Genomic DNA, 27,846 nt, shown 5'->3' on the forward strand with positions numbered 1-27,846 from the left:
ACTAAAGCAAAATATATATATAATACAAAATATAATATTAAGCTTTACAAAATTATATTTTTACAAAAATAAAGAATAATATAAAACATGTTTACATACATTTTATTCTAATTTATTATTAACATATATTGTTAAAATTGTAAATTTAAATGATCGTGAAACGGAACGTATAATTTTCAAAGCTGACGTCAAACGTTGGGCAGACAGCTGTGACAGTTTTAAACAATTTCAATGGATGTCAAATTATCAATTCGCATTTGAAAGTACCAATATTATTTACAGTGCTGCCAGGTTAGGCGATTTTTCGACTTTTAGGCTATTTCGAATGGTGTCGAGGCTACCGAAAATTGCAATTGACGGCCAATTGCCATTTAAGCTAACCAAAAAAAAATTAAACGATTTTTGGCTATAAAGAACGTTTATAGAAAATTATACTATTTAATTTTTGATGGATGATAAATATTTAGAGAGGAGACCAATTGGACCGTGCCCACCCTAAAATCGTTTGGTAACCACCACAGGATGCACAAAGCTTTGCAAGGATATATCTAAAAGTACATATGTGTCTTTATAAGCCCCTGTCCACCCCCACCCTTCCGGAAAATAATCATAAGTACCCCAATAATGGTTATTAGTAACCCCATTTGCACTATCACTATTTGCTGACATCAAATCCATCAAAAAATAATAATTTCTGGAAAGACCACTATTGACTACAATGGTGCCACTAATGTCGAACCAAACTGAAATTTTTGGCGCTTTTCGGTTATCTGTATCTGGCAACACTGATTGTTTATTGAATATTTAGTTAGGTATTGTGTATTAAAATAAGAATAAATGTATCTATTTCTCAACATTGTTAACTATGATAACGATTTGTAGCTATACAATATACGATAAACAAAACCTCAAAGTTTTGTAATACAGTGCGTGAATTCTGTAAAAATGTGTTGTCTAAATTAAGCTTTTGTTATACTTGTCAATCAATCAAGTAAGTCTTTGTTATTCTATTAATAATTGATTATCCATACATAATTAGAAGCTAGATATTCATCTAAGTATAAAAAATAGGATTTATTGAAATTATATATATAGATTATTATTTTTAATTTAACAAATTTGCCAGTAAAACAAATACTTCCTGCAAACCTATTATTATTATTACAATGTTTTGTCTCTTTCAAATTAAGAATTATGAGTCATTGACGTTTTGAATGAAAAAAAATATTTCAGACATAATTATGTTATTTTTGAAATAATTCTTTATTATTTCACTTCTATGATACTTATAATAATATATATAAAATACTAGTGAATTATACTAGCACTTTGTTTTTTTTTTTTATTCTAATTTTTGTTGATGCTTCAGTACACGTGGGTAACTATGCCAGTTGGGGGAAAGGGATTGTTAACAATGAAGTTTGACAGCCCCTATGCTAACAATATATATATATATATATATATATATATATATATATCAGGTTGACCTCCACATGGTTCCCCCTGGAAACCATCATGAACAATTCTTGTTAAATTCGTCATGATGGGCTAACTGACCTGTTTCATCCTCATCTATCATCCTTCACAGGTGCCCCGCCGGTGTATACTGATAGTGCGGGCGGGGTTACTATTTCATTATCGCCCATAAAAAAAACTATGCCAGTCTCTTAGGAGATGTCTACCAGTAAAGGATGATAGGTGAGGATGAAAAATAGGATAAATCATGGAAAACTGGAAACCATCGTGCTGAATTCCAGATTCATCAGGATGGGCTAAGGGACCTGTTTTTTATTTTCACCTATCATCCCTTACTGGCGCCTCACTAGCATATATCGTTAGTGGAAATGGGGTTACATTTCCATTATCATCTATTAAAAAAAAATATCCATGTCATGGATATTTTTTTTCTTACACCTAGACATACTTGCATCTTCTCAGAGTCAATCTATTATTGTCTAACTATATTGAGGTAGATCACCGGCAAGTTCAAGTTTGAGCATGTCTGATGTAGCTAGTCATAGTGTAAACGGTGAACTTACCTCCAGATGGTTTACTCTACCAGTCAACCATAGACACAAGTAGCTAAAAAAAATATTGCCTGCTAGCATGATGAGTAAATAAATAAAAAAAAAGCAGACTATATTTACAGATGGGGATTTACTCTGTCCTCTTATTCTTAGGGAAGTACCTATTCTAGAATTGCGGTGGTGTTCACAGTGAGTTTACTTTGTGTCAGATGATGAAAGAATATTAAAATATTTACCTTATTTTAAATATTTGAAAGAAGTGTAAAAAAAAAAACCTCAAAAGTGTGAGTTATAGGTAGAGATGAAACTGTCAAAGATAGATTAAAATTTATACAATAACTTGCAAGTGTAGATGTTTAACAATTACATACATACATCAAAATGTCAAAAATGGAAAATTTCTTAATTTGATAGTATTTTTCAATTGACTAGTGCCCTGCCCCGCTATCCATTGACCATTAAATTCCCATAGTCGCCTCTTACGATATCCATGGGGTATTTTTTAATGGGTGATAATGGAATGGTAATTCTGCCTGCTATATCATTATATGCTAGCAGGGCACCAGTGAAGGATTACAGGTAAAGGTAAAACAGGTTAATTAGCCCATCATGACGAATTACACTAGAATTAAGCACTATGGTTTCCAGGGGTAACCGTGTGTAGGTTGACCTAATAGGGTATATTGCTGGGGGGGAAAGGGATTGTTAGCAATGGGGTTTGACAGCCCCATTGCTAGCAATATGCCTTATTAGGTCGACCTCCACGTGGTTCCCCCTGGAAACCATAGTGAACAATTCTTGTTGAATTCGTCACGATGGGCTAACTGACCTACTTCATCCTCATCTATCATCCTTCACTGGTGCCCCGCCGGTGTACACCGATAGTGCGGGTGGGGTTACCATTCCATTATCACCCATTGAAAAAAAAATAGGGTATATTGCTAGGAATGGGGCTGTTTGACTCCATTATCAATAACCTTATGTTTGACAAATTTTAATAAAAATATAACTGAAGATAAAAATACAAGTTATTTCAACAGCATTAAAGTACAAAATTTTTAACAGACAGACCAATATCCGGAGGTCTCAGCGCTAAATTATATAAATGTCAGCCGTTAACTGTCCACTGCTGGACATAAGCCTTCCCCATAAGGAGAGTTTTCTTACCTATAAGCTGTCGATCCCTTTTTGCCCCTATACCCACAGGGTAGGAAGGAGAATTAAAAAATATTTAATAATTAATAATATAATATAAGCCTTTATTCAGACATTTTTTTTTTAAAACAACTTATTATTTATTTAATTGCTGTTGTCTGTTTGCTTATTAGCAAAGGCCTCCTCCAACTGTCTCCAATGGTCTCTATTGCTAGCAATTCTTGTCCAAATACCCCCTGCTTCAGCCCTAATGTCATCTACCCATCTTCTATGTGGTCTTCCTCTTCTCCTTTTTTTTTTTTTTTTTGTCTTTCGTGTACCAAAACATTATCTTTTTACTCCATTTATCTCTCCCTCTAATTGTATGCCCTGCCCATTTCCATTTAAGTTTTGTAACTGATGACTGTAACATCTTTAGTTTTTATGTGTTTTTTTTTAATTTATTTAAAATAATTTAATTAATAATATGGAAGAGGTAAAAGAGTAAATTTGAAAACAATAGTTTATTCTTAGATTCTGGGTGTAAATATATAATATTGATAAGAGATTGATAGCAATGTAAACATGATTTATCACAATAGTATTTTAATGACATTTGAACTAATTAAAGTGTTTAGTTGTTCATAGTTTCCTATTGATTTGTAAAGGAAGTGGTGCTAATTTTGATTGTATATATTTTGTTTGTGCATTTTACCCAATGTTTTTTGTGAATACTAAACTTGATTTAGTGTTTTTTTTTTTATAGTTTAATCTCAAATAAATTTTGTCAAGATTACTATTATAATTTTTGTGCAACAATATCTCAAAACAAACTAAATGGAAGGTCTTTGTATTGTGAGTTTTAGAATATATTTTTTTTTCTGTACTTTATGTATTTCTATGTGAGTTGTTGCCATTCCTATAGAACGGGTGGAGGGGGGGGGGGGGGGGGATACCATAGGCGTTGCAGACTCGCAGTATGTTTTGTGATGTGCATGCATCATAAAAAGTAGCTTTTTTTTTAATGTTTTTATTTGACATGAACAGTACCATGGGCATAACAGTTTTTTTTAATGGACGAAAATGGCATGGTCACCAGAGTACCAGTGAGAGATGATAGGTGAGGATGAAAAGGCAAGTCAGTTAGCCCATTATGACAATTTCAACGATAAATTAGTTAATTACTAGGATTAATCATGATACTTTCCAGGGGGAACCGCGTGGAGGTCGACCTGATAGGGTATATTGACAGCAATGGGAACTAACCTCCCCGTTACTAATAATCCCATCTCCTCAGGCATAACAGAGTATACTGTGTCACCCATAATAACCTTCATGCGTTTCTACCCTATAATTAATAATGATGTTTCTTTTTATACCACAAAGGTGGCAATCGAGCATGTAGCCCATCAGATGATAAACAGTCACTGTAGCCTTTAGATGCTTGATGATGTAATGTCATCATCATCATCATCATCATCATCATACCAGCCATTAACTGTCCACTTCTGAACATTGGGCTCTTCTATATGGACCCTTCTTTGACAATAGTTACCACACTTGGCAGACGGGTCGGTAACCACAGTAAGGCTTTTGGTGACTTTTTAACAAGGACGCTGCTGCCCATCCCACCACACCCATAAGAAAGCAAGGGGTGGTCCGTTCTATGCCGGGACCACATGGCTAACCTTAATAGTGTAATGTTTATTGAATAATGTAATGTCTCAGTTAAATTTAATTGTTTCAGTTAATCAGAAGTCAAGATGACCGACTATCATATTAGGGAGGCAGCCGAGTCGTTACTCAGTACTGTGTCCAACCCAAATTATAGGACTATATGTAAGTATTTTTATGGAATTCTTCCATTCTTTAGACATTAGACCATTTAAGACTAGCTGTATTCCGCGGCTTCATCGACATCATCATATCGGCCTTTAACTGTCCACTGCTGAACATAAGCCTTCCCCCTAAAGCAGTTTTGCCACTAGTGGCCACGCTTGGCAGGCGGGTTGGCGACTGCAGTTAGGCTTTTTTCTTTATAGGTGTAAATGGAATGGTATCCCCGCTTGCGCTAACGGTATACGCTGACGGGGCACCAGTGAAGGGTGATCGATGGAAATGAAAACAGGCCAGTTAGCCCATCGTGATGAATTTATCAGGATTTAACCATATTGTTTTCCAAATTTCATTCAAATCCATTCGTAGTTTTGACATGAAGTAGTAATAAGTATCCATCCGTTCTTACAAATTTTCGCATTTATAATAAAGGATCATACGCTAGAAGTGCCTTTTTAATGGATGATAATGGAATGGTAACCCCGCTTCCGCTATCGGTATACGCTGGAGGGGAACCAGTGAAGGATGGTAGGTGACGATGACAGCAGGTCAATTAGCACATCAAAACTAATTCTACTAGGATAATTAGAGATTAATCATGATACTTTCCAGCGGGAACTGCGTGGAGGTCGACCTGATAGAGTGTATTAGCAATGGGTAAATTAGACCCCATTACTAATAATCCCTTTTCACCCCGCTGAGAGCGACTGGCACCTTAAAAAAATACATATGTACTCTCAAACATATTTTTGCGTATAACTGAAAATCTAGTCCAGACCTTGGGGCTTGTACCAAACAATTCTGCCGTCGGCATGGCATATTCTAGAATTATTTTTCTAGTGAAACCATAAATTGTAAACCTACCGCCCAATACAAACACAGCGCCACTTATCACTTCGCCCCTTATAATAATTACCTTAGACTTATTTACATAATTATCTCTTATTTGAAAGACATGTATAACATATAGATCTGTCTCTTTCCAGCACATTCACAATCATTAAATCTCGTGTCTGAGGATCTAGTCGCCGGACACAGGCCACATGGGAAGATGTCGACCGTACGGAGGTTTTTCTGTCTCTTCGTCACATTCGATATACTTTTCACTAGTCTAATGTGGCTCATATGTGTAATGGTGAGTTTTTATTCAGAATATTACCTTTTTTTTTATACAACTTAGAATGGCAAACAAGCTGACGGCCCATCTGATGGGAAGTGGTAACCGTCGCCTATACACATGAGCAGTACCGTGGATATAACAGAGTATACTGTTTCGCCCATGATACCCCTCATGCGTTACCATTCTTGAGGACTCAGGTGTTATTCTTTTGTACCCTGTAAATTCACCTAAACGGCAATACCATGCTGCTTAGCGCTTTATAAACTCGCAATAAGAAAAAAATCTTGCGGTCACTTTAAATCTTGTCAATTTTAAACTTTTTCTTTCTTATATTTTGTTGCTGTGCGGGCCACCTAGTTTTGACCCGCTTGTAGGGCGTGGGTTCTTGGGCGTTGGATCAGGCTGGAGAAAGAGAAACGATAGGTTTTTACTTTGAAGCTATAATATCGCGAACCGTTGTTGTTGTCAATATTTTAAATACACAATCGGAACTTAACGCGATAATATGCATGTAAATAATACCTACATACCTGTTTCTTTCATCATACGTACATCGATCCAAATGAAAGGCTAAGCTCAGAAAAGAGAGTTCAATTTACATTTACCTGCTTCTTTATTGCTTTTTAACTTTTTAACGTAGATTGTTGTCTCATCCCGTTATATCCCAATTGTGTATTTAAAATATTGATTCTTGTTTTCAACAAAAACTCTGGGTGTTTATATTAAACCAAGTGAATTTATTGCAAATTCATGGTTTGTCTGATGTAATCAATTATAGATCCAAGGTTTACAACATCATTGGCTTCTTTTTGCACATTACCAGTTTAGCGCTAGAGTTAATTACGGTTAAAGAAATTTATTTCCCAAAAAAAAAAACAAGTATTTACTTTAATGAGATTACAGCTAACTAAAACTAATTCAAAAAGAGCATACAAAAAGAGTTAATTCACAGCCTAAATATTTACAACGGTACATGGAATTCAAACAAACAGCTTAGTGACAGAAATAGATTCGGCTTCCTTTGGTGGGTTATACGAAACGGGAGTAAAATAAGCAAAATTTAATTTAAAGATGATCCTTGGTGACAAACGTTCTCTTTTGAAAAACGTCTTTCGAACAATTTACAAAGTCTATATAAATAATAATGATTAAATACTTTGTTACAGATGCGAGGAGAGACATTAGAACAAATATTTAACCGTGAAATAGTGCATTATGATGTGAAGACCTCACTATTTGATATAGTCATGGTGGCAGTGAGCAGATTCGTTGTGCTGCTATTGTTTTACGCCTTATTGTACATAAATAATTGGAGTGTTATAGCTGTGAGTATACCATACCATATCAGCTGTCAACTTCCCCATGGGGGGAAGGGGTTGTCAATAGTTCTCACTTGGCAGGCGGGATGGCAACCGTAGTTTTTTTTTTGATGGGTGAAAATGGTATAACCCCGCCTGCGCTAACGGGATACGCTGGCGGGGCACCAGTGAAGGGTGATAGATGAGAATGAAAACAGGCCAGTTAACCTATCATGATGAATTCATCAGGAATTAACCATGATAGTTTCCAGGGGGAACCGCGAGGAGGTCGACCTGTTTGGGTATATTGCTAGCAGTGGTATTCTCAGTCTCCATTACTAACAATCTCTTTACCCCTGGCAACCGCAGTTAGGTACTGGTGATGTTTTAAGAGGGACGCTGCTGCCTATCTCTCAACTATGAAGTTCCCTTAGTTTCCTCTTACGACACTTACGGGAAAGACAGGTTTGGCCCATTCTATGCCGGGACCGCACGAGTATAACATAGTTTGTTTGAAGGGTGGGATATGGCGTGAATTTACTGGGTACAGAGGAATAACGCCTGAGTCCTCAGGAATGGCAACGCATGGGGGGTGTCATGGGCGAAACAGTATACTCTGTTATGTCCATGGTACTGCTCATGTCTATAGGCGACGGTTACCACTTTCCATCAGGTGGGCCGTCAGCCTGTTTGCCATTCTAAGTTGTATAGTCAAGTTAAACAAATGCTGCACAAAAATATTCTTTCTTACTTTTTTTCTCTCTTATTCCTCTTTCTCGTCTCTTTCCCCTCTCCCTTGTCTCTCCCTACCCTCTCTGTCTCCCTTCCCTCTCTCTCTCTTTCTATTTCTCGCTAACAATTCTGCTTACTGCTTTCTTTTAGTATAAATCCATGTATTTGTTTCAGCTCTCAACTGGTGGAACGTGTGCCTTTTTGATAGCCAAGGTTTTCGTCTTTGATGTAAGTACGGAACTAATGTTAATGTAGCCATTCAGTTTTGATGAATTATTCATGTTTGTATGGGAATGTATGATAGTAGTATTACAGACGTTTTGAAGTTTTATACTCAAAAATATATGGAGGAAATAAAAAAAGGAAAGTCCTTGTAATGATGTTTGAATATTTGTTACTCAATCACGCTTAAACGGCTAAACGGATTTCAATGGAATTTGGTGCACAAATAGGTTATATCCTTATTAAATAAAGTTTGAGTTAAAGCAAATTCTTTACACGCGATTCCGCATTCTAAACTCAAAAATTTGCAATTTAAGTTATTTACGATACATCTAGTCGTTTATCAGTATGTGTGCGTGCTTCTTATGTGCGTGCGTGTGTGCGTGCAGGCGTCTGTATGCATGCGCATGCTTACGATGCGTGCGCGTACGCATATGTGCTTGCGCTAGAGCATGCGGACGTGTTTTTACATACGCGTGCGTGTTTATGCGTGCGCGTGTACCTTTATGCGTGTATGTACATATGTGTGAGTGTGTGCGTGCTCGTTCGCGAAATCACATTTCCACAAAATAAAATGTAGGTACAATTTTTTTTTAATTTTTTTTTTTGGTTTTTTTTGCCAGTGGCCAAATGCATCGCAGCCTGTGTACCAGGTCTTCTTGATCCTCACATCCTTCACTATTGCGTGGGGTGAAGCATGGTTCCTGGACTTTCGGGTGCTGCCGCAGGAATTGCAAGCGAAACAGATACTGGAGTCCATTGGTAAGACTTTTGTGGATCACTAACTTTTACCCGCAACTTCTTCCACGTGATCTAGTATAAAAAATGTAACCTATGTCCCATCTCCCTCCTAAATACTACGCATATGTTAAATTTCATGTTCACTGATTCATTAAAAAGCCAAGAGGTAGATAGATAGATAGATATATAATTTATTTACATTACTTACAGCACACAAATTACAATAAAAAAAAAAAACATACATATAATACACAGTTAAAAAGACAAAAGAATGAAAATAAAAAAGCACAAATAAAAAAAAAAACAAAATATATAAACTAACAATCTCCTTTGTTACCCTTCCTTCATGCGTGTGCCATAGTAACACAAAATGATCACAGCTCAGTTTATTGCTTTGCCCTTAAAAGAGCAAAACACTGATATTCTGTTGTGGCCAAGAGTCAGTCGCGAAACTCCTTATTAAAAATAACAATAAAAAGAAATATAAATAAACTTCATTGTATGTGTCCATTGAGGTAACAAACATATCCAAAAAGGAAAAAAAAAGGCGTTTGATAATTTGTATGAAAAGGAAAAAGAAATTGCATTAAGAAAAGAAAAATTTTGCTCAAAATTTCATCATTAGTATTTAGAGGGGGACTGTTATTTTTTTTTTAACAGATGAAAATGGAATTGTAACCCCCGCCTGCGCTATCGATATACGCTGGTGGGACACCAATGAGGGACGACAGGTGAGGATGTAATAGGCAGGTCAGTTAGCACGTCGTGATGAATTCAAAATTAACCTCGATGGTTTCCAGGGGGAACCGCGTGGAGGTCGACCTGATAGGGTATATTGACAGCAATGGGCTGACCTGCTTCATCCTCACCTATCATCCTTCACTGGTGCCCCGCCAGTGTATACCGTTAGCGCAGGCGGGGTTACCATTCCATTATCATCCATTAAAAAACCCTTTTCCCCTCAGGAGTTGCTATTTATGTATATTTTAGTTTACTTCTAAAGGGAGACTTTGTACAAAAGTCGATTGTTTGGGTACCTCTGTCCAATTTGTGTTTCAACCGTGAAGCAGTTTTGTTTGCATGGCTGTGTTTCGGTTTGAAGGGTGGCATATGGCGTGAATTTACTCGGTACAGAGGAATAACACCTGAGTTCTCAGGAATGGCAACGCATGGGGGGTATCATGGGCAAAACAGTGTACTCTGTTATGTCCATGGTACTGCTCATGTCTATAGACGACGGTTATCACTTTCCATCAGGTGGGCCGTCAGCTTGTTTTCTAAGTTGTATAAAAAAAAAATAAGGTCCATACAAACCCCATAGTGCACCAAGGGACGGAACGAATGCCCCTGCTGCACCCCGGGCGACCGCCCGGCGTGCTGTCCACCCAGGGGGAGTCCACAGTGAACTGGTTCTCACCGGTCGAGACTCCGGAGGGCAGTCCTCGGCCGAAGAGGCCTGGCGAGCAAATTATACTGACCCAGGATCAGGTAAGCCTTTATTATTTTTAGTATTTGTAAGTATGTTGTAATTAGATATATTTTATTAAGTTATCGATATTTTCTTCAATATTGTAGAACATACTTTTGTTCTATCACCAATAGTTTCCGCAGCGCACGCGACCAAAGATATTTCATAGCATTTTTTTACACCTTGAGTTACGTTACTAAAGTTTTAGTAAGGATCCCTAATCTTTACTAGCAATAAATATAGCCTATGTTACTCAGGGTGAATGTAACTTTCTAATGGTGAAAGAATTTTTGATATCGGCAAAGTAGTCTTTGAGTTTATTCGTTACAAACATACATACACACAAAAATACAATCAAAAATAAAATCACTCACACCTCATTCTGTTATATACTTAAATGATAATTACGTACGTAATACCTTCATAAAGTTTTAGCCAAGTCAACTGATCGGTTATTTTATAGCATTTTATATGTGATTCTTAACAATAATATAACTTTTATATTTACAAACCGATTGAAATGAAACAAACACTAAATGTTAAGTGAACTAAACCGCAACGCATTAATGAAAACCACATTGAAATCTGTTAAGCCATTAGAGATTAGCGTGCACAAACGTACAGACAAGCAGACAAAATTCTAAAAATCATTGTTTTAATATAAATCCCCCTATAATAGTTTTTCTTATACACTCAATGCACTTCTTCCATCTGGTTTCCAACGCCTGTATGCCAGTCATAAAAAAGTTTCTTTAAGGCCTTCAAAAAAGTCACCCACCGCAGCTTCGACCTCCTCATTTGATGGACATTTTTGACCTCCAAGGTGTTTTTTTAGGTTTGGGAATAAATGAAAGTCTGAAGGTGCCAAATCAGGGGAATAAGCGGGATTGGACAGTAATTTAAAGCCACAATCACGAATTTGAGCCATAGATTCAACAGACGTGTGAAAGCGTGCTTTATCCTGATGGAACAACACATTCTTGCTGAGTACTCCTGGCCTTTTCTCTTTGTTACACGCAAACGACGTAAAAGGGTGCAGTAATAAGCCGAGTTTATAGGGGGGAAATTGATTGTTAGTAATGGAGACTGAGAATACCATTGCTAGCAATATATCCAACCAGGTCGACCTCCTCGCGGTTCTCCCTGGAAACTATCATAGTTAATGTCTGATGAATACATCATGATGGGCTAACTGGCCTGTTTCCATTCTCATCTATCTCCCTTCACTGGTGCCCCGCCAGCGTATCCCGTTAGCGCAGGCGGGGTTATCATATCATTTTCATCCAATAAAAAAAAATTGATGTATGACGCTACAAAACATCGGTTACGATGCAAAGTGCATAACGTATCTATTAATCTTTTACGAGGCAGTTGATTAAAGGGAATTGACAGCAAATGGTCAATTGACCCCAATAAACCCTATTATCGGTTCGATTCCCGGGCTTAGCCGACAGATTACGAAATTAGGTCATCTATCTCTATGTCTAGGTGTTTTGCTCTTTTGAGGGCAAAGCAATAAACTGAGCTGTGACCATTTTGTGTTACTATGGCACACGCGTGAAGGAAAGAAAAGAAAGGAGATTGTTAGTTTATATATTTTGTTTTTTGTTTTTTTTTTTTATTTGTGCTTTTTTATTTTCATTCTTTTGTCTCTTTCGCCGTGTATTATGTGTGTTTTTTTTTATTGTAATTTGTGTGCTGTAAGTAATGTAAATAAATTATCTATCTATCTATCTGGCGTTGTTAGCTACATCTGAAATTTCATAGGCGAATAGTTTTTTTTTTTAATGGGTGAAAATGAAATGGTAACCCCGCCCGCGCTATCGATATACACCGACGAGGCGCCAGTAGGTAATAGGTGAGAATGAATGCAGAGCAGTTGGCCCACCATGATGAATTCAACAAGAATTAACCATGAAGGTTTCCAGGGGGAACCGCGTGGAGGTCGATCTGAGAGGGTATATTGCTAATAATGTGGCTGTTAGACCTCATTACTAACAATCCCTTTCCCCCCATAGGCAAATAGTTATCTCTGTATGTCGACTGACGACAGTCATGTACAGCGCCATGGGTATCATAGTATACACTGTGACACCCGTGGTACCCATTCTCGTGAACTGAAATGTTCTATAATTTCACTGCCCAGACCCTTCAAAGCGAAACACAGCCCACCATGCAAACACAACTGCTTACCCACTACGCGTTGCAACTGAGAACTCGGGTGTTATTCCTCCGTACCTTGTAAATCATATCCCACCCTTCAAACCGAAACACAGCCATGCAAACACAACTGCTTCACGGTTGAAACACGAATGGAACAGAGGTGTACAAGCAAACGACTTTTGTACAAAGTCTCCCTCTGGTTGTCCTAGACTGTTGTCTGTATGTTGCAAGTGTGTAGGACTATATATATATATATATATATATATATATATATATATATATATATATATATATATATATATATATATATATATATATATATATATATATATATTAATAGAAAGAGATAGAATAATAATTATAAATACTATAAATATGCATTGTTATCATGTGGTATAATCAATTTAATACGTTAATCTGTGTATTATTATGATAAGCACACTATTTGTTAACCGACTTCAAAAAGGAGGTTGTCAATCGGACAGTTAATGTCTGTACATGTCTGATCACCATCACATGAGCCTAACTGTACATAAGACATAATTAGATATCAAAAAATTTTTGTCTGTCTGTCTGCTACGGCATTAGACCAAAACTACTTTGGAATCAACTTCCAGCAGCAGTATTTCCGAACCGATACGACAACATAACTTTCAAGAAAAGAGTATATTCCTTTTTAAAAGGCCGGCAGCACACCTGCAATGCCGCTGGTGTTGTGGGTGATCATGGGCGGCGGTAGTCACTTACCATCAGGTGAGCCGCATGCTCGTTTGCCCCCTGTGTTGTAAAAAAATAAATAAAACTACTGCACCAAGTTGTATGCGGTTTTCTCACTTGTGTCTTTGAAAGTAGAGTTCAAAATCTGTTGTATGTCTTGTCTCGATAAACTATCTAGAAGTGATCTATTTAATTTGAAATACAAGTAGACAAAGTAGCGGGAGAAAAGATAGTTGAAAATCTTTGAACCTTTCTGTAAAACGTTCAGTTTCTGCAGACCATATTTACAGATTACAAACAGACATACAAGGTTTGAGTAAAAATCGTTATGTCAAATGGTTACGATTTTTATATACTGACTACTTGAATACTAAAATTTTATATGAGCTATAAGTAGGTGCACTTCAGTGCAAAAAAACAGAGTAATGTTGTATAAAAAAAATAATGGGTGAAAATGATACCATATCATATAATAGTTCCCACTTGGCAGGCGGGATGGCAACCGTAGTTTTTTTTTTTTTGATGGGTGAAAATGGTATAACCCCGCCTGCGCTAACGGGATACGCTGGCGGAGCACCAGTGAAGAGTGATTGATGAGAATGAAAACAGGCCAGTTAGCCCATCATAATGAATTCATCAGAAATTAACCATGATAGTTTCCAGGGGGAACCGCGAGGAGGTCGACCTGGTTGGGTGTATTGTTAGCAATGGGATTTTTAGTCTCCATTACTAACAATACCTTTCCCTCCAGTGATCATACTATCCCCAGGGACATGGTAAATGCTATCAATTTCTTTTGTAAGTGTAAGTAACACGTGACCTCATTCCAAACATTATCATATCAGGGCCTCTAGACAAATGGAAACGACATCGCTAGCGAGTCCGTGAGATAGAATGAGATAGCAACGCCGGGTTTTTTTTTTAATGGGTCATAACAGAATGGTAACCCCGCCTGCGCTATCGGGATACGCTGGCGGAACACCAGTGAAGAATGATAGGTGAGGATGAAGCAGGTCAGTTGGCCCATCGTGACGAATTCAACAAGAATTGTTCACGATGGTTTCTAGGGGGAACCACGTGGAGGTCGACCTAATATATAATATTGCTAGCAGTGGGGCTGTCAAACTCCATTGCTAACAATCCCTTTCCCCCCTCATAGCAACGCCGGGTGACTCATTCCAACTTACGGATTCACTAGCGATGTCGATTCCATCGATAAATTCGTTTGCCACTTGTCTAGAGGCCGAGGTGCTTTAACCGTAAATAATTTATTTATTTATTGAACTTTAATGCACTTAAGAATTGAGCATGTTTCCAGGGGAGACCGCGAGAAGGTCAATCTGACAAGGTACTATTCTAGCGATGTGACTACAAATCCCTATTACTAGTAATCCTTTCCCTCCAGAAAGTCGCAGATTGTAGATGGCAAAATTAATATGGAACCTTCACGGGAGTAAACTTCTCAAAATCCTAAAAAAGCAAATCCTAAATACAAAAAAAAAAAAAAAATAGAAATTAAATAGTCATTAAAAATCTATATTTGTAACACGCATAAAAAAGTGCATACGAATTGAGAACCTTATTCTATCGGAAATAAGTTTAAAATTGTAATTGTGAACGGATAGTGTACGATAATGAAAACCAATTACATTATAGTCTCTAAGGCAGGCCACTCAGTCCATTCGCGAACTTATCGAACGGCGGACGTGTTCTATTTTTAAATCGAAACGTGTGTAAACAAAGAAGTGACATTTTGTTATCTGTCAAACGAAATGTAATTATAAATATAGAATCGGTTATTGTGATCGCATGTGTACTGATGATTGAAGTGTTCTTAATTTGAAAAAAATATTGGGGCAACTTTTTCTTTTATATTTTATTAAGGTTTTGGCTTCTTAAAAAATATATGGAAAATATTTAAACATGATTATTAAGCGAAAATTTATACAGTTAATTAAGAATATATTTGATAACATTCGATTTTTTTTTTATTTTGAAATAATAAACTTTTTAAATATTAAATAAATTAATATGAATAAATAAATAAATAAAAATACAACAACGTGTAACCAATCAGTTTTCAATGACACCTAAATCATCTTATTGATAAGGAATGAACTGGCGTAGTTCGGTACAGCATAGCAACAGACCCGGTTTCGCTTGTAATATAGTAAAAACAAAATAAAAGATATGCTCACGGCTGTATTCCATAACGGGGTAGTCAAAGATATCTGTCGTCTGTTCCTGATGTAGTGCATTCGGTTTGTCCTCATTTCGCCGAGCATGTTAGAAAACAATGTGGCATACCGCCTGCACTCGACCATAGACCTCGTGTGGTCCCGGCGTAGAATTGACCGCCGCTTCCATTCCCGTGGGTGTCGTAAGAGAATATAATTATAGTCGTCAACAGAACTGGCCCTCTAGACAAGTGGCAAGCGAATTCCTTGATGGAATCGACATCGCTAACGAGCCAGGTCGTCTACCATGAAACGAAATTCCGAATTTTCGGGCTCAATTTCGTGTTTTTGTTTGTACCAAAATCGACCCAGTAAATGGAGCTTAACATTTCGTTCATCATAAATCCAATCCTAATAGTCCAGAGGAATGATATTTTAACATTTTTAATAATTTTAAACGACATGTATTATGTAATTTTAGCATCAAATTTCTATTTCGTTCGTGCCCGAAATTTCGGAAAATATTTCATGGTAGGCCCTCTGATGTCTCATTGCAACTCCCAGCCATACCGACACTTCGCCGTCCCTCGACGGGGGTCGAAGTGCGGTGACCTAAGCCGAGGTCCGAGCCATTCTGGCGCCCTTGGGCGTACGCCGCAGTCCATAAGTAAAAGCTGACCCCTATCTTCGTTTACCTCTCGCGGGTTTGGAGTGCCGTCTGCACTCGTCCCTGCACACGCGTTCGGTGATGCTGTAAAGGCCATCTGTTGGCCAACAGCAAACACAGTAAAAAAAATCGATTAATCGATTTGTTAGGATATGGGCTGTCTTATGGTCGGATCAATTATTCGTACTAAATCTCCGGTAATGGTAATACCAATGACCAACATCATCAGATCAGCCTTTAACTGACCACTGCTGGACATGGGCCTTACCCTGGAGGTTTTGCCAATAGTTGCCACGCACGTCAGGCGGTTTGGCAACGGTAGTTATTCCTTTGGTGGTATTTTAAAAGGGACGCTGTTGTCCATCCCTCGACTATTACTATTTACTATTATCTGCCAGAGGGAGACTTTGTACAAAAGTCGATTACTTGGGTACCTCTGTCCCACTCGTGTTTCAACCGTGAAGCAGTTGTGTTTGCATGGCTGTATTTCGGTTTGAAGAGTGGGATATGGCGTGAATTTACTGGGTAGATTTAGAGGAATAACACCTGAGTCCTCAGAAATGGCAACGCATGGGGGGTATCATGGGCGAAACAGTATACTCTAATAACTAAGTTGTATAAAAAAAAAATATTACGTCCCCTTAGACGGCTCTTACGACGCCCACGGGAAAGGATGGGGTGGTTCATTCTATGCCGGGGCCACACTGCACTTTCTATATACATATAGACATTGCCTATCTACAGTTTTATTAAGTTTTAATAAGTACTAATAGTAAGATTACCATAAGTAAAGATTGCTAAACTAAGATTGGCCCCATTTTTTGCAAGTACTTGCCACGCTTGGCAGGCGGATTGGCAACCGCAGTTAGGCTTTAGAGATGTTTTGAGAGGGACGTTGCTGCCCATCCCTAGTCATCCCTTAGTCGCCTCTTACGACACCCACGGGAAAGAAATGGTCCATTCTATGCCGGGGCCACACGACCAGATATCATAAAATATTTAAAACCCTAAAATACATAATACTTAGATATAAACAAACAAAATGGCCACCACCTCAAACGGAAACGAACTGGCCATAACGGATTCGGAAATAGAAACATACGCGAAAGAATTGGAGAATATACAGACAGAAGAAGAGTTTAACAAGAAGATGAACAGCCTGTCGAAGTTCGGTCTCTCCGTCGGCCACTGGATGAAGTTGCTCTTCAATCGGGACACTAAGAAGGAGGAATTCAATCCCGTTTGGTTGAGTGTGAGTCGTTGGAGCTTTCTCAATCAGTATTTATTTATTTATTCATAGGAAAATCAGGTCTACACTAGAGCAAAAAGATACAGTTTAGGATCACAGAATAAGCCACTAATTGGTTTTCACAAGTAGCAACAATATAGATACAAGGCGCTGTACACAAAGAAACAAAAATAGGAGTTTACAAAAAAAATATGAACAAACAAGAATGAAAACAAAAAAAAATGTAGAATAAAATGCAAAGTAAAAATTAAATTCAAGTATTTGATTAAAATATGGCCTTCTTGTCCATACAATAGCAATTCAAAGTGACTATGAATAAAAAATTGCCTACTCAGTTGGCCTTGAAACACGCACGGTGGAGGACCGCCACTCGTCCAGATGGTTGGGATGAAATTTTAGTTTATGGCGGGTTGTACGATGGTGCCGCGGCGCGTTGCCCACCCTGAAGAAACCTTTTTACCCCCCTCTTGAAGAACCCCACGCTGTAGTCTTTTGGGAAAACCTCGGCAGGGAGCTCATTCCGTTGGCGCGGGCGGGGCTGTCATTCCATCATCCTCGATAAAAAAACCGTATAGTTATATGCATATTCGACCTCTGTGCGACCTCAGCAATCGTACCGGATTTTAAAATATTGTCCTTGCATGCATCAAGTAATACATCGTTATCAATAATTTAGATCATACAAAATCCCACTAAGATAACATTTAATACATACATACATACATATATACATATATATCTGTCACGCCTGTCTCCCATTACGGTAGGCAGAAACTATTGAACGCCAAATGCTTCGATTCAAACAGACCTCTTTCGCTTCCTGCACATTCATCAATCTTTTTATACACGCGCGCCGGTTACGGGTACTTTTAATACAGCGTTTAATATATCACTATATACGCCGACTTCGTCCGTGGTCGTGTCGTGATATTGCCTGTGAACGTAGAAAGAGTGCCTCTCAATAAATGCCAGAGGGAGACTTTGTACAAAAGTCGATTGCTTGAGTACCTCTGTCCTATTCGTGTTTCTACCGTGAAGCAGTTGTGTTCGCATGGCTGTGTTTCGGTTTGAAGGATGGGATATAGCGTGCGTTTTAGCATTTACGGGGTACAGAAGAATAACACCTGAGTCCTCAGGAATGGCAACGCATGGGGGGTATCTTGGGCGAAACAGTATACTCTGTTATGTCCATGGTACTGCTCATGTCTATAGGCGACGGTTATCACTTACCATAAGGTGGGCCGTCAGCTTGTTTGCCATTCTAAGTTGTATAAAAAATATATATATTACGTTCATGATAAACCTATTTTAGCTATTTTTTTTATGGGTGAAAATGGTATGGTAACCCCGCCTGCGCTAACGGGATACGCTGGCAGAGCACCAGTGAGGGGTGATAGATGAGAATGAAAACAGGCCAGTTAGCCCATCATGATGAATTCATCAGGAATTAACCATGATAGTTTCCAGGGGGAACCACGAGAAGGTCGACCTGGTTGGGTATATTGCTAGCAATGGGATTTTTAGTCTCCATTACTAATAATCACTTTCTCCCCACATCGGAACACATTTGATGCGCGAGAGGGTCTCGTTCGAGATGCTTAAGTGGTAAATCGTGTAATTTTGCCCACAGATAGATGAGTACAAGGCGCTAGCTGAGGAGAGCATGTCGAACGCATGGCGGGTCATCCACATGCCCAACTGGACGGTGGAGAAACGGAATAAAGGTGACGTGGTGGAGTCCAAGCGGACCGAGGAATTCGGCAAGGTGTACAGGTTCACGGTGAGATTGTATTTTTTTTTTTTTACCCAACTTAAACTGTCTCGTTGCCCAAAAGCATGTACTTTCTCTTGACTAAATTTACCATTTTTTTTTTTTTACTACTTAGAACGGCAAATAAGCTGCCGGCCTACCTGATGGAAAGTAGTAACTGTCGCCTATAAACATGAGAAATATCAAGAAGTATGTTTATACTTGTCTTCTATTGACAGGAGTATTTATACAGAATGTGCATATACAAAAGGCGGCCTTATCGCTAAAAGCAATCTCTTACAGACAACCTGGCTTAAATAGTGGATCAGTATATGTATAACTAGCGACCTGCCCCGGCTCCGCACGGGTGCAATACTGATACTAAATATACCTACCTACTATAGAATGCCCTTATAAACAACGTTAACAGCTTTTTTGTCATTAGACAATACAAACATGATAAAGTGATAAAGGGCAAAGCGCGGCCTTCGACGCGCCGCCGCACCGCTATGTTCCCTGCATTTTAAATCTGTAATATCTTCGGAAATATTCATTTAAATTACATGCTATAAAGGGCCATGTTGATCTATATTAAATAGACAATGTATTTAAGGTACTTAATTGGATAACAATTAATGCTATATTGCTTAAAATCACTTCGTAAATAAGCTATTTTTCCCGTAAAATGTACAGGATAAAAAATGGTTTTTGTGGGTAATCCTTAAGATATAGACATATGCCATCGCGGACTTTTTTTGTTGACCTTTTTAAAATGTACAATACTGTAGTACATTATTTTGACTTATCTCGTGGGGTTCAGCCAGCGTTGGCAATGTAAACGCAAAACGTGTTTATTTACGACATCACATTAGAAACCACTAAATTTATCAGTGTTTCTCTACAATATTATGCATGTATTATACATATAAACCTTCCTCTTGAATCACTCTATCTATTAAAAATAAACCGCTTCAAAATCCGTCGCGTAGTATTAAAGAATTAAGCATACATAGAGACGGACAGACAGCGACAGCGAATTTGTTGTATACTATGTAGTGACAATTAATCCTGTAGATAACTAGCCTGGTAAATGCTATTCTGCCACACAACTTATCATACCTACCTACATAAAAAAAGTTCATGAAAATCGGTTTTGGATAAGTGCGACCCCAAACACCGTGGGCAGGATATTTGCAACCGACTTCAAAAAGCAGAAGGTCCCCAATTCGATTGTATTCTTTTGTTTTTTGTGGGAATATTTAATTGTTTTTATCGACCTTGAAAATATTAATTGCCAATCTTTACAGGGCATAGTGGAGTGTCCACCGTACTTCCTTTACGAAGAATTCCGTGACCATATACACAAACTGCCGGAATGGAACCCGACCATTTTGAAGAGCGAAGTCATTAAGGTAATTGCAATTATGGATTGGACTCCCTCTTCATTTAACAGTTTCCTCTTGTCTGTGCAACTAATTCAGGCATCTTCTTCCAGCCAGCTCTATCCCAGGCCATATCCTTGACCTCCCTATACGACATGACACCTAGTGACGGATGAACAGCAGTATATATTGTCTTTACTCGCGTATTAAAAGAGCTCCTAACTTCAGCTTACCTTAAATGTGTCAATGTCGTAATTAACTAACGTAAGCCAATTTAAAAAAAACAATTGAACAATTTTCAATGTTTCTGTTTGGTTATTCAAAAAGTTTGTTTTTTTTTTACCAGAGGGAGACTTTGTACAAAAGTCGATTGCTTGGGTACCTCTGTCCTATTCGTGTTTCAACCGTGAAGCAGTTGTGTTTGCATGGCTGTGTTTCGTTTTAAAGGGTGGGATATGGCGTGAATTTACTGGGTACAAAGGAATAACACGTGAGTCCTCAGGAATGGCAACGCATGGGGGGTGTCATGGGCGAAACAGTATACTCTGTTATGTGCATGGTACTGCTCATGTCTATAGGCAACGGTTACCACTCTCCATCAGGTGGACCGTCAGCTTGTTTGCCATTCTAAGTTGTATAAAAAAAAAATAACGCCAATTTCTACTCATCCGGAATAATTCTCAAAGTTTGAAAACGAAGAACTTTAACCAGGGCATGTTGCTACTGATGACTTATGGAACCAAAACATAGTCCTACACGATTGCCCGTATGCAAAAGCTTCATATTACACAGGGCCATGCTCGGAGTCTCTTTGCGTGATAGAATCCGAAACGAGGATATCCGCAAAAGAACTAAACTAACCGACATAGCCCGAAGGTTAAGTGAACTGAAGTGGCAATGGGCTGGTCACATAGCTTAAAGAACCGACAACTGATGGGGAAAAAGGATTCTTGAGTAGCAATCCCATACGGGCAAACACAATATAGGACGACCCTCTACTAGATGGAGTGACGACCTCAAATGCATTTCAGGGAGTCAGTGGATGCAGGTGGCTCAGGATCGTCCTTTATGGCAGTCTATGGGGGAGGCTTATGTCCAGCAGTGGACAGGTAATGGCTGAGATGATGATGATGATGACCCAAAAAGTGATCTGCTAGCGAAGTAAATTGTTAATCGTGCAATAACATTTTTATGAGATGTGAGTGCAAATTTGGATTTTGATTGCTGAAATGTATTTGAATGATTCAGAAACAAAATGGCAACGCATGCGGAATGTCATGGGCGAAACAGTATACTCTGTTATGTCCAAGGTACTGCTCGTGTCTATAGGCGACGGTTACCACTTTCCATCAGGTGGGCCCCATGTTGGGAAACACCGGATTAGAGTGTACAATAGTTAATATAAAATTTTAATTTTGTTCTAACTTAAGAACCCTAACGTTTGACGCGATGGTATTTCACATATTTAACTCATTGATTTGATTCCCATGCAGGAAATAGCACCAGGCATCGATCTGTCTTACCAGGTGACGGCTGGCGGTGGTGGCGGCATGATCACGCCCCGGGACTTTGTGATCTTGAGGCGGGCAGCGCCCCTCTCTCGGGACGGCCGGATCGTAGACCAGGACCCGTACTGCTACATCAGCAGTGGAGTCAGCGTCCAAGTGCCTGGGTACCCGCCCCAGCGGAATCTTGTCAGGTGAGCGTTTCTTTTTTATGGAACTTAGAATGACAAACAAACTGATGGGAGAAGCTGTCCACCTGATGGGAAGTGGTAACCGTTGCATAGAGACGTGGACAGTACCTTGGACATAACAGCATACTGTGTCGCCAATGATACCCTCCATGTATAGCTATTCTTGAGGACAAGATGGAAAGCCCTTTACTTAATGGGAGAGGTGTTAAGCAGTTGACAGTTAAGCAATGTGGTGATGATGATGATGATGATGAAAGTGGAAAACAATAATAGTTGAGCAATCGCCTACTTCTCAAGTTATGATATCATGGGCGAAACAGTATACTCTGTTATGTCCATGGTACTGCTCATGTGTATAGGCGACGGTTACCACTTTTCATCAGGTGGGCCGTCAGCTTGCTTGCCATTCTAAGTTTGTTAATATAAAAACAATATTGTCCTCTAATTTAACCACACGATTACTTGAATGACAAACGTGCACGGTGTTAGTGGATCATGCGCGGGCTTCTAACGACCGTGTAATTTTAGACATAGTACATTTAAACAAATACACATAATGTTAACAGAGATTTAAAAGAGTAACTGTTGAGTTTCTTGCGGGCTCTTCTCAACAGATAACGACCTTCCGAAGCCTGCAGTAGATTAAAAAAAAAATTACGATTTAAAAGTGCTTATAAACAAGTATATTTGAATAAAGATATTTTGAATTTTAACCCGAACGGGAATCGAATCTCGTTATGCAAAAATGTTTTTCTACACTAATATTATAAAGAGGTAAGATTTGTATTTTTGTGTGTATGTATGTTTGTAATGAATAAACTCAAAAACTACTTTGCGGATTTCAAAAATTCTCTCACCATTACAAAGCTACGTTCACCCTGAGTAACATAGGCTGTATTTATTGTTAGAAAAGATTAGGGATCCTTACTAAAACTTTAGTAACGTAACTCAAGGTGTAAAAAAATGCTGTAAAATATCTTTGGTCGCGTGCGCTGCGGAAACTATTGGTGATAGAACAAAAGTATGTTCTACAATATTGAAGAAAATAACTACAAAAAACTTCGCGATACTATAATATATGTCCAACTAATATCGTTATGTCACAATAACCACTTATTGAAATGTTGTAAAAATGTCCACCCGTGCGAAGGACGGGCCGCTAGTACTTTCTAAAGGAAACAAGTCTATTTCTTCGTTCTACTCAAAAATGTTAGAATATTTTTTATTTTTTTTAATGGATGATAATGGAAGGGTAACCCCACCCGCGCTATCGGTATACACCGGCGGAGCACCAGTGAAGGATGATAGGTGAGGATGAAGCAGGTCAGTTAGCCCATCGTGACGAATTCAACAAGAATTGTTCACGATGGTTTCCAGGGGGAACCACGTGGAGGTCGACCTAATAAGGCATATTGCTAGCAATGGGGCTGTCAAACTCCATTGCTAACAATCCCTTTCCCCCCAATGTTAAAATATTATATTGTGGTATTTCTTTCAGGGGCCACAATAAAGTGGGCTGTTGGTACATGAGGCCGCTGAACGTGAAGACCAGCGGTGGGAAGATAGAAAAGCACACCACATTCCAGTGGCTCATGTGTTGCGATCTCAAAGGTGGGTTTATAAACCCTTTTGGTATGTCCCGAGGCGCTTACTTGACAATTCGGGACGTCACTGTATAGACCAGGGGTCCCCAAACTTATTTTGTCTACTGCCCACTTTGAGAATAAATTATTTTTTAGCGCCCCCCATTTTTTCACCTACTTAAAAACCACTATTACTTCATGATCAACAAATCACCCTCCAAGCCTCTACACAACGCCCCCATTTTTTTTTCTGGGTCTCTTACCGCCTCCCTTTAGGCCTGCATCGCCCACAAGGGGGCGTTATCCCCCACTTTGGGAAAGGCTGATATAGACGGAAATGTGACAGCTTCAATCGTCGTAAAAAAAATATGTCGCCAATATGGGTGTAAATGTTACTGATTTAAAAAAAATAATTAAAATTGGTTCAATACGGTGCTTTTTAAGACCGGCAGCACACCTGCAATGTCTGGTGTTGCGGGTGCTCATGACTCTGGTAAAGGTCAATATACCTGGTGTTACCACAATGGAAGTTGTATGTTTTTCACAATATTTTTTTTTTTTCAGGTAAAATACCACTGTTCGTGCTTGACACCGCGTTCGCATCAGTAATGTGTGACTACATAGTCCACGTTCGGAAGTACGCGGCCGCCGCGAGGGCACAAGGAAAGTTCGAGGAACGGAGTCTGATGTAAGATGTACCTACACAGACCCAAATGGGCACAATGACCATTCGACGGGTAACCACCAAAAACTCCTAAGAGAACGTTCAAGTAGGAGGTAACGCAATTTTTTTAAGTTTTTTACCTTCCCCCCCCCCCCCCACCCTTTCAGGAAGATTTTCTGTGACCCCACTTCCCCATTCTAATCTAATCTAATGTGATCTAAAAGTCACAATAACGAATACTGTCAACGAAAACAAAATGTAAATTACGTACAATCCAGTAAAACATAAACGAAAAATGTTGCCAACTTGACAGATTTTATTTGCCTAGCTTTGTATTTGAATCCTTTTTCCCCAATTAGCAACTTTCCCAATAAAAAATGTTTTTATTGAAATTGTTTCAAATGAGTTGCTTATATAGAGCGTTCACTGTTATAATATTGGATTATTCGTGTCAGTTACATGTTTTTGGTGGTTGGCCATCGTCTTGTTCTACGTACACACAAGGTCCGTTATATTTGTTTTAAAATGTATTATTTAATTTTTAAGAGGACGATTCTATGCTAGGAAATGCAAATTCGCCATTTTTTCTTTTTTTTTTTTGGTATTTTGTTTACTTTTTTATAGATTTTTATTTTTAGCTTTTAACCGACTTCAAAAAAGGAAGTTCTTTGTTTTTTTTTCATATTGTTTATTATTACAATTTTTATTTGTTTTAATGCATTTATGTACATAATATAGAGATGTTACAATGTTACTATGAATAGTAAGTACGTAACTGTATTTATTATTTTATATATGGTGCAATAAAGTGTAAAATATATAAATAGTAATTATTCTTTTCTCAAACATGCTTGGAAATGTGAGCATTATTTTTACAATCTTCTTGGAGATAAATCAAAATTGTCGTACTGGCCAGATACATGCGGGCAGCGGCCGGCAAAAGTTGTATGAAAATCTATATCTGTCGTGTTTTGCGGCCAGATAAATTACTATGTAAACTCATATCTGTCCTGTAATTTAAAAATGGAATGACATTTTACTTCAGAACATGGCTACCAAGGAGGTAACTAATAAAAAGTTTTATTTAAATTTCGAAGTGGTTTGCAAATAGAAAGCTGTTTATTGAAAAATAAACAAAAGAACAATATGATACGTGATAAATTATTATTGTTCGTTATTCGTCATTGAACTTAAAAAGTAAAATTGTGTTTTTGATTTCCGCGCATTGTTTGAGAAAAGTACTATACAAGCCTTGGCCACAACTAGGCATTGATGGACTCACGTGTGTGTGCCTCGGCTACGCCTCGGCCCACATTTGCACGTTCGTCCATCAATGCCTCAGTTGCTGGCCGCTGCAGTAATGTACTAATATAAGTATGTATATTTCTACAAACTGTATTTAAATGTACCTTTGATAGTTAATATGAATGTTGCCTTTCTTAGCATAGTAGGTCCTGAATATAATCTATTCCAATGTAACTTAATAGATAGATAGATAGACATACATAGGAACGCTAGCGCTTCTGCCTTGAGGAGGTGGGCGTTGACAGCCACGACACAGTTATTTTTAACTAATGTGGCTGTTATCGTACACTACCCTACAATTGTAATTTTTTTATGGTTCCAATAAATACAAATACAATACAAATACATATAAAAAAGAAATAAAAGATATATAAAAAAAAATATTAGTTCCAGTTAGCACCAGCGAGGGATGATAGGTGAGGATGAAACGGCAGATCAGTTAGCCCATCGTGATGAATATACCTAGGATTCAGCACGATGGTTTCCAGGTGGGACCACGTGGAAGTCGACCTGACAGGGTATATTGCTAGCAAGGGGACTGCGTAGCATTACTAACAATCTACCCCCAAACCCATGGAGTTTATTTTAACATAAAAAAAAATCTATTAATCTTTTGTCTTTTAGTCGAATCCATTGTTCGTGATTCACTGTTCATCCCAAAGGTTGGCTGGTAGAGAATGCTACAAGCATTAATACCGCCCTTTGTACCTTATTTTATTTCGGTCAATAAAGTTAGATAAATAAAATAAATAAATAAATAATAAGATATTGTTAGTTTGTTTACGTATTTATTAAGTTTCATTGGAATAGACTATATATATATTTTTATAATTATAGTTTGCTTTATCCAAGCACATCTTATCACACAGGGATATTTTCAGATAGCTCAAAATCTAGACAGATTGAAAATATAGGTGGAAAATTATTGGATTTTTTAATATTTTAATATTGATATTTGACAATTGTAGCTCGTCATATACGCAGTTTGTCATAATTGTAACACGTCATGTATGCAATTTGTCATGATTGTAAAACGTCATGTACGCAATTTGTCATAATTACGAATTGTCATATAGGCAGTTTGTCATGATTGCAACTCGTCATATATGCAATTTGTCATAATTGCAGATTGTCATATACGCAGCTTGTCATGACATGTCATGTATGCAATTTGCAACTTGTAACTTGTCATGTATGCAATTTGTCATATACGCTATTATATGTTATCTCTACCTAGTTGTACCTTCTCATTTTTTTTACTAATTCGGTTGAAAATTGTTTGAGATTTAGATTCCTTGTCCGTTCATAGTTTGTTTTAAGAAAAGTAAGTGACCAATTGCGTTTATGACGAAATACGTTTATGACGAGCGACGTTTATAACCGATTGCGTTTATGACGTGGCGACTTGGCGAGTGTAATGTAAACCAACATTAAGTTTGGCAATACAATATCTGTTACAAACATAAGCATTTGAAATTAGCATTTATATAAAATTTCTATTGTTAAAATGTTACGAACTAAGTATGTTCTGTGAATTATACGTGCGTATGACAGGTGATATTTTTATAGGGTTTTTTTTTTTAAATAAATTTTTATAATAGCTTCTAAGTATTTAGTCTCTATCCGTGGCTTCATGACCGGGTTATGTTCACTGACCGGGATAAGAAGTAGCCTTTTTTACCAGAGGGAGACTGTACAAAAGTCTATTGCTTGGGTACCTCTGTCCCATTCGTGTTTCTACCGTGAAGCAGTTGTGTTGAAAACCTCAGCAGGGATGCTGGGGTTTTCCCTACAGACAACAGTATGGGGTTCTTCAAAAAGATATATTAAGGGTTCTTCAGGGTCGGCAACGCGCACGTGTCACACCCAGTGTCGCAGGCGTTCATAGGCTACAGTGACCGTTCACCATCAGACG

At 38.1% G+C, this 27,846-nt stretch overlaps 1 protein-coding gene across 2 annotated transcripts; it reads left to right on the forward strand.

Annotated features, from left to right (window-relative positions):
• The first annotated feature begins 779 nt into the window (after window positions 1-779).
• Window positions 780-27,511, forward strand: LOC113512726 (steroidogenic acute regulatory protein-like). 2 transcript variants are annotated; one of them, XM_052901054.1, is made up of 12 exons: window positions 780-991; window positions 4,909-5,000; window positions 5,984-6,132; window positions 7,284-7,442; window positions 8,322-8,375; window positions 8,993-9,131; window positions 10,432-10,598; window positions 19,182-19,331; window positions 20,609-20,713; window positions 22,177-22,382; window positions 23,878-23,990; window positions 24,527-27,511. In XM_052901054.1, exons 2-12 carry the CDS (start codon window positions 4,925-4,927, stop codon window positions 24,652-24,654), a joined length of 1,446 nt encoding a protein of 481 aa, XP_052757014.1. In that variant the 5' UTR covers window positions 780-991; window positions 4,909-4,924; the 3' UTR covers window positions 24,655-27,511. The 2 variants fall into 2 exon arrangements, with proteins under 2 accessions (XP_052757014.1, XP_052757015.1); XM_052901055.1 differs by lacking the exon at window positions 780-991 and adding an exon at window positions 3,926-4,016.
• Window positions 27,512-27,846: the final 335 nt, after the last annotated feature.

This window comes from Galleria mellonella, unplaced genomic scaffold, assembly GCF_026898425.1.
Source record: "Galleria mellonella isolate WM207_F2 unplaced genomic scaffold, CSIRO_AGI_GalMel_v1 utg746, whole genome shotgun sequence".
NCBI lineage: Eukaryota > Metazoa > Arthropoda > Insecta > Lepidoptera > Pyralidae > Galleria > Galleria mellonella.

Bases quoted from the DNA above. Each gene is read 5' to 3' on its own strand.
- LOC113512726 (XM_052901054.1), top strand. From the start codon at position 4,925: ATGACCGACTATCATATTAGGGAGGCAGCCGAGTCGTTACTCAGTACT. The intron at 19,332-20,608 runs GTGAGATTGTAT...CAATCTTTACAG, and splicing joins GCAAGGTGTACAGGTTCACG to GGCATAGTGGAGTGTCCACC. The intron at 22,383-23,877 runs GTGAGCGTTTCT...TATTTCTTTCAG, and splicing joins CCCCAGCGGAATCTTGTCAG to GGGCCACAATAAAGTGGGCT.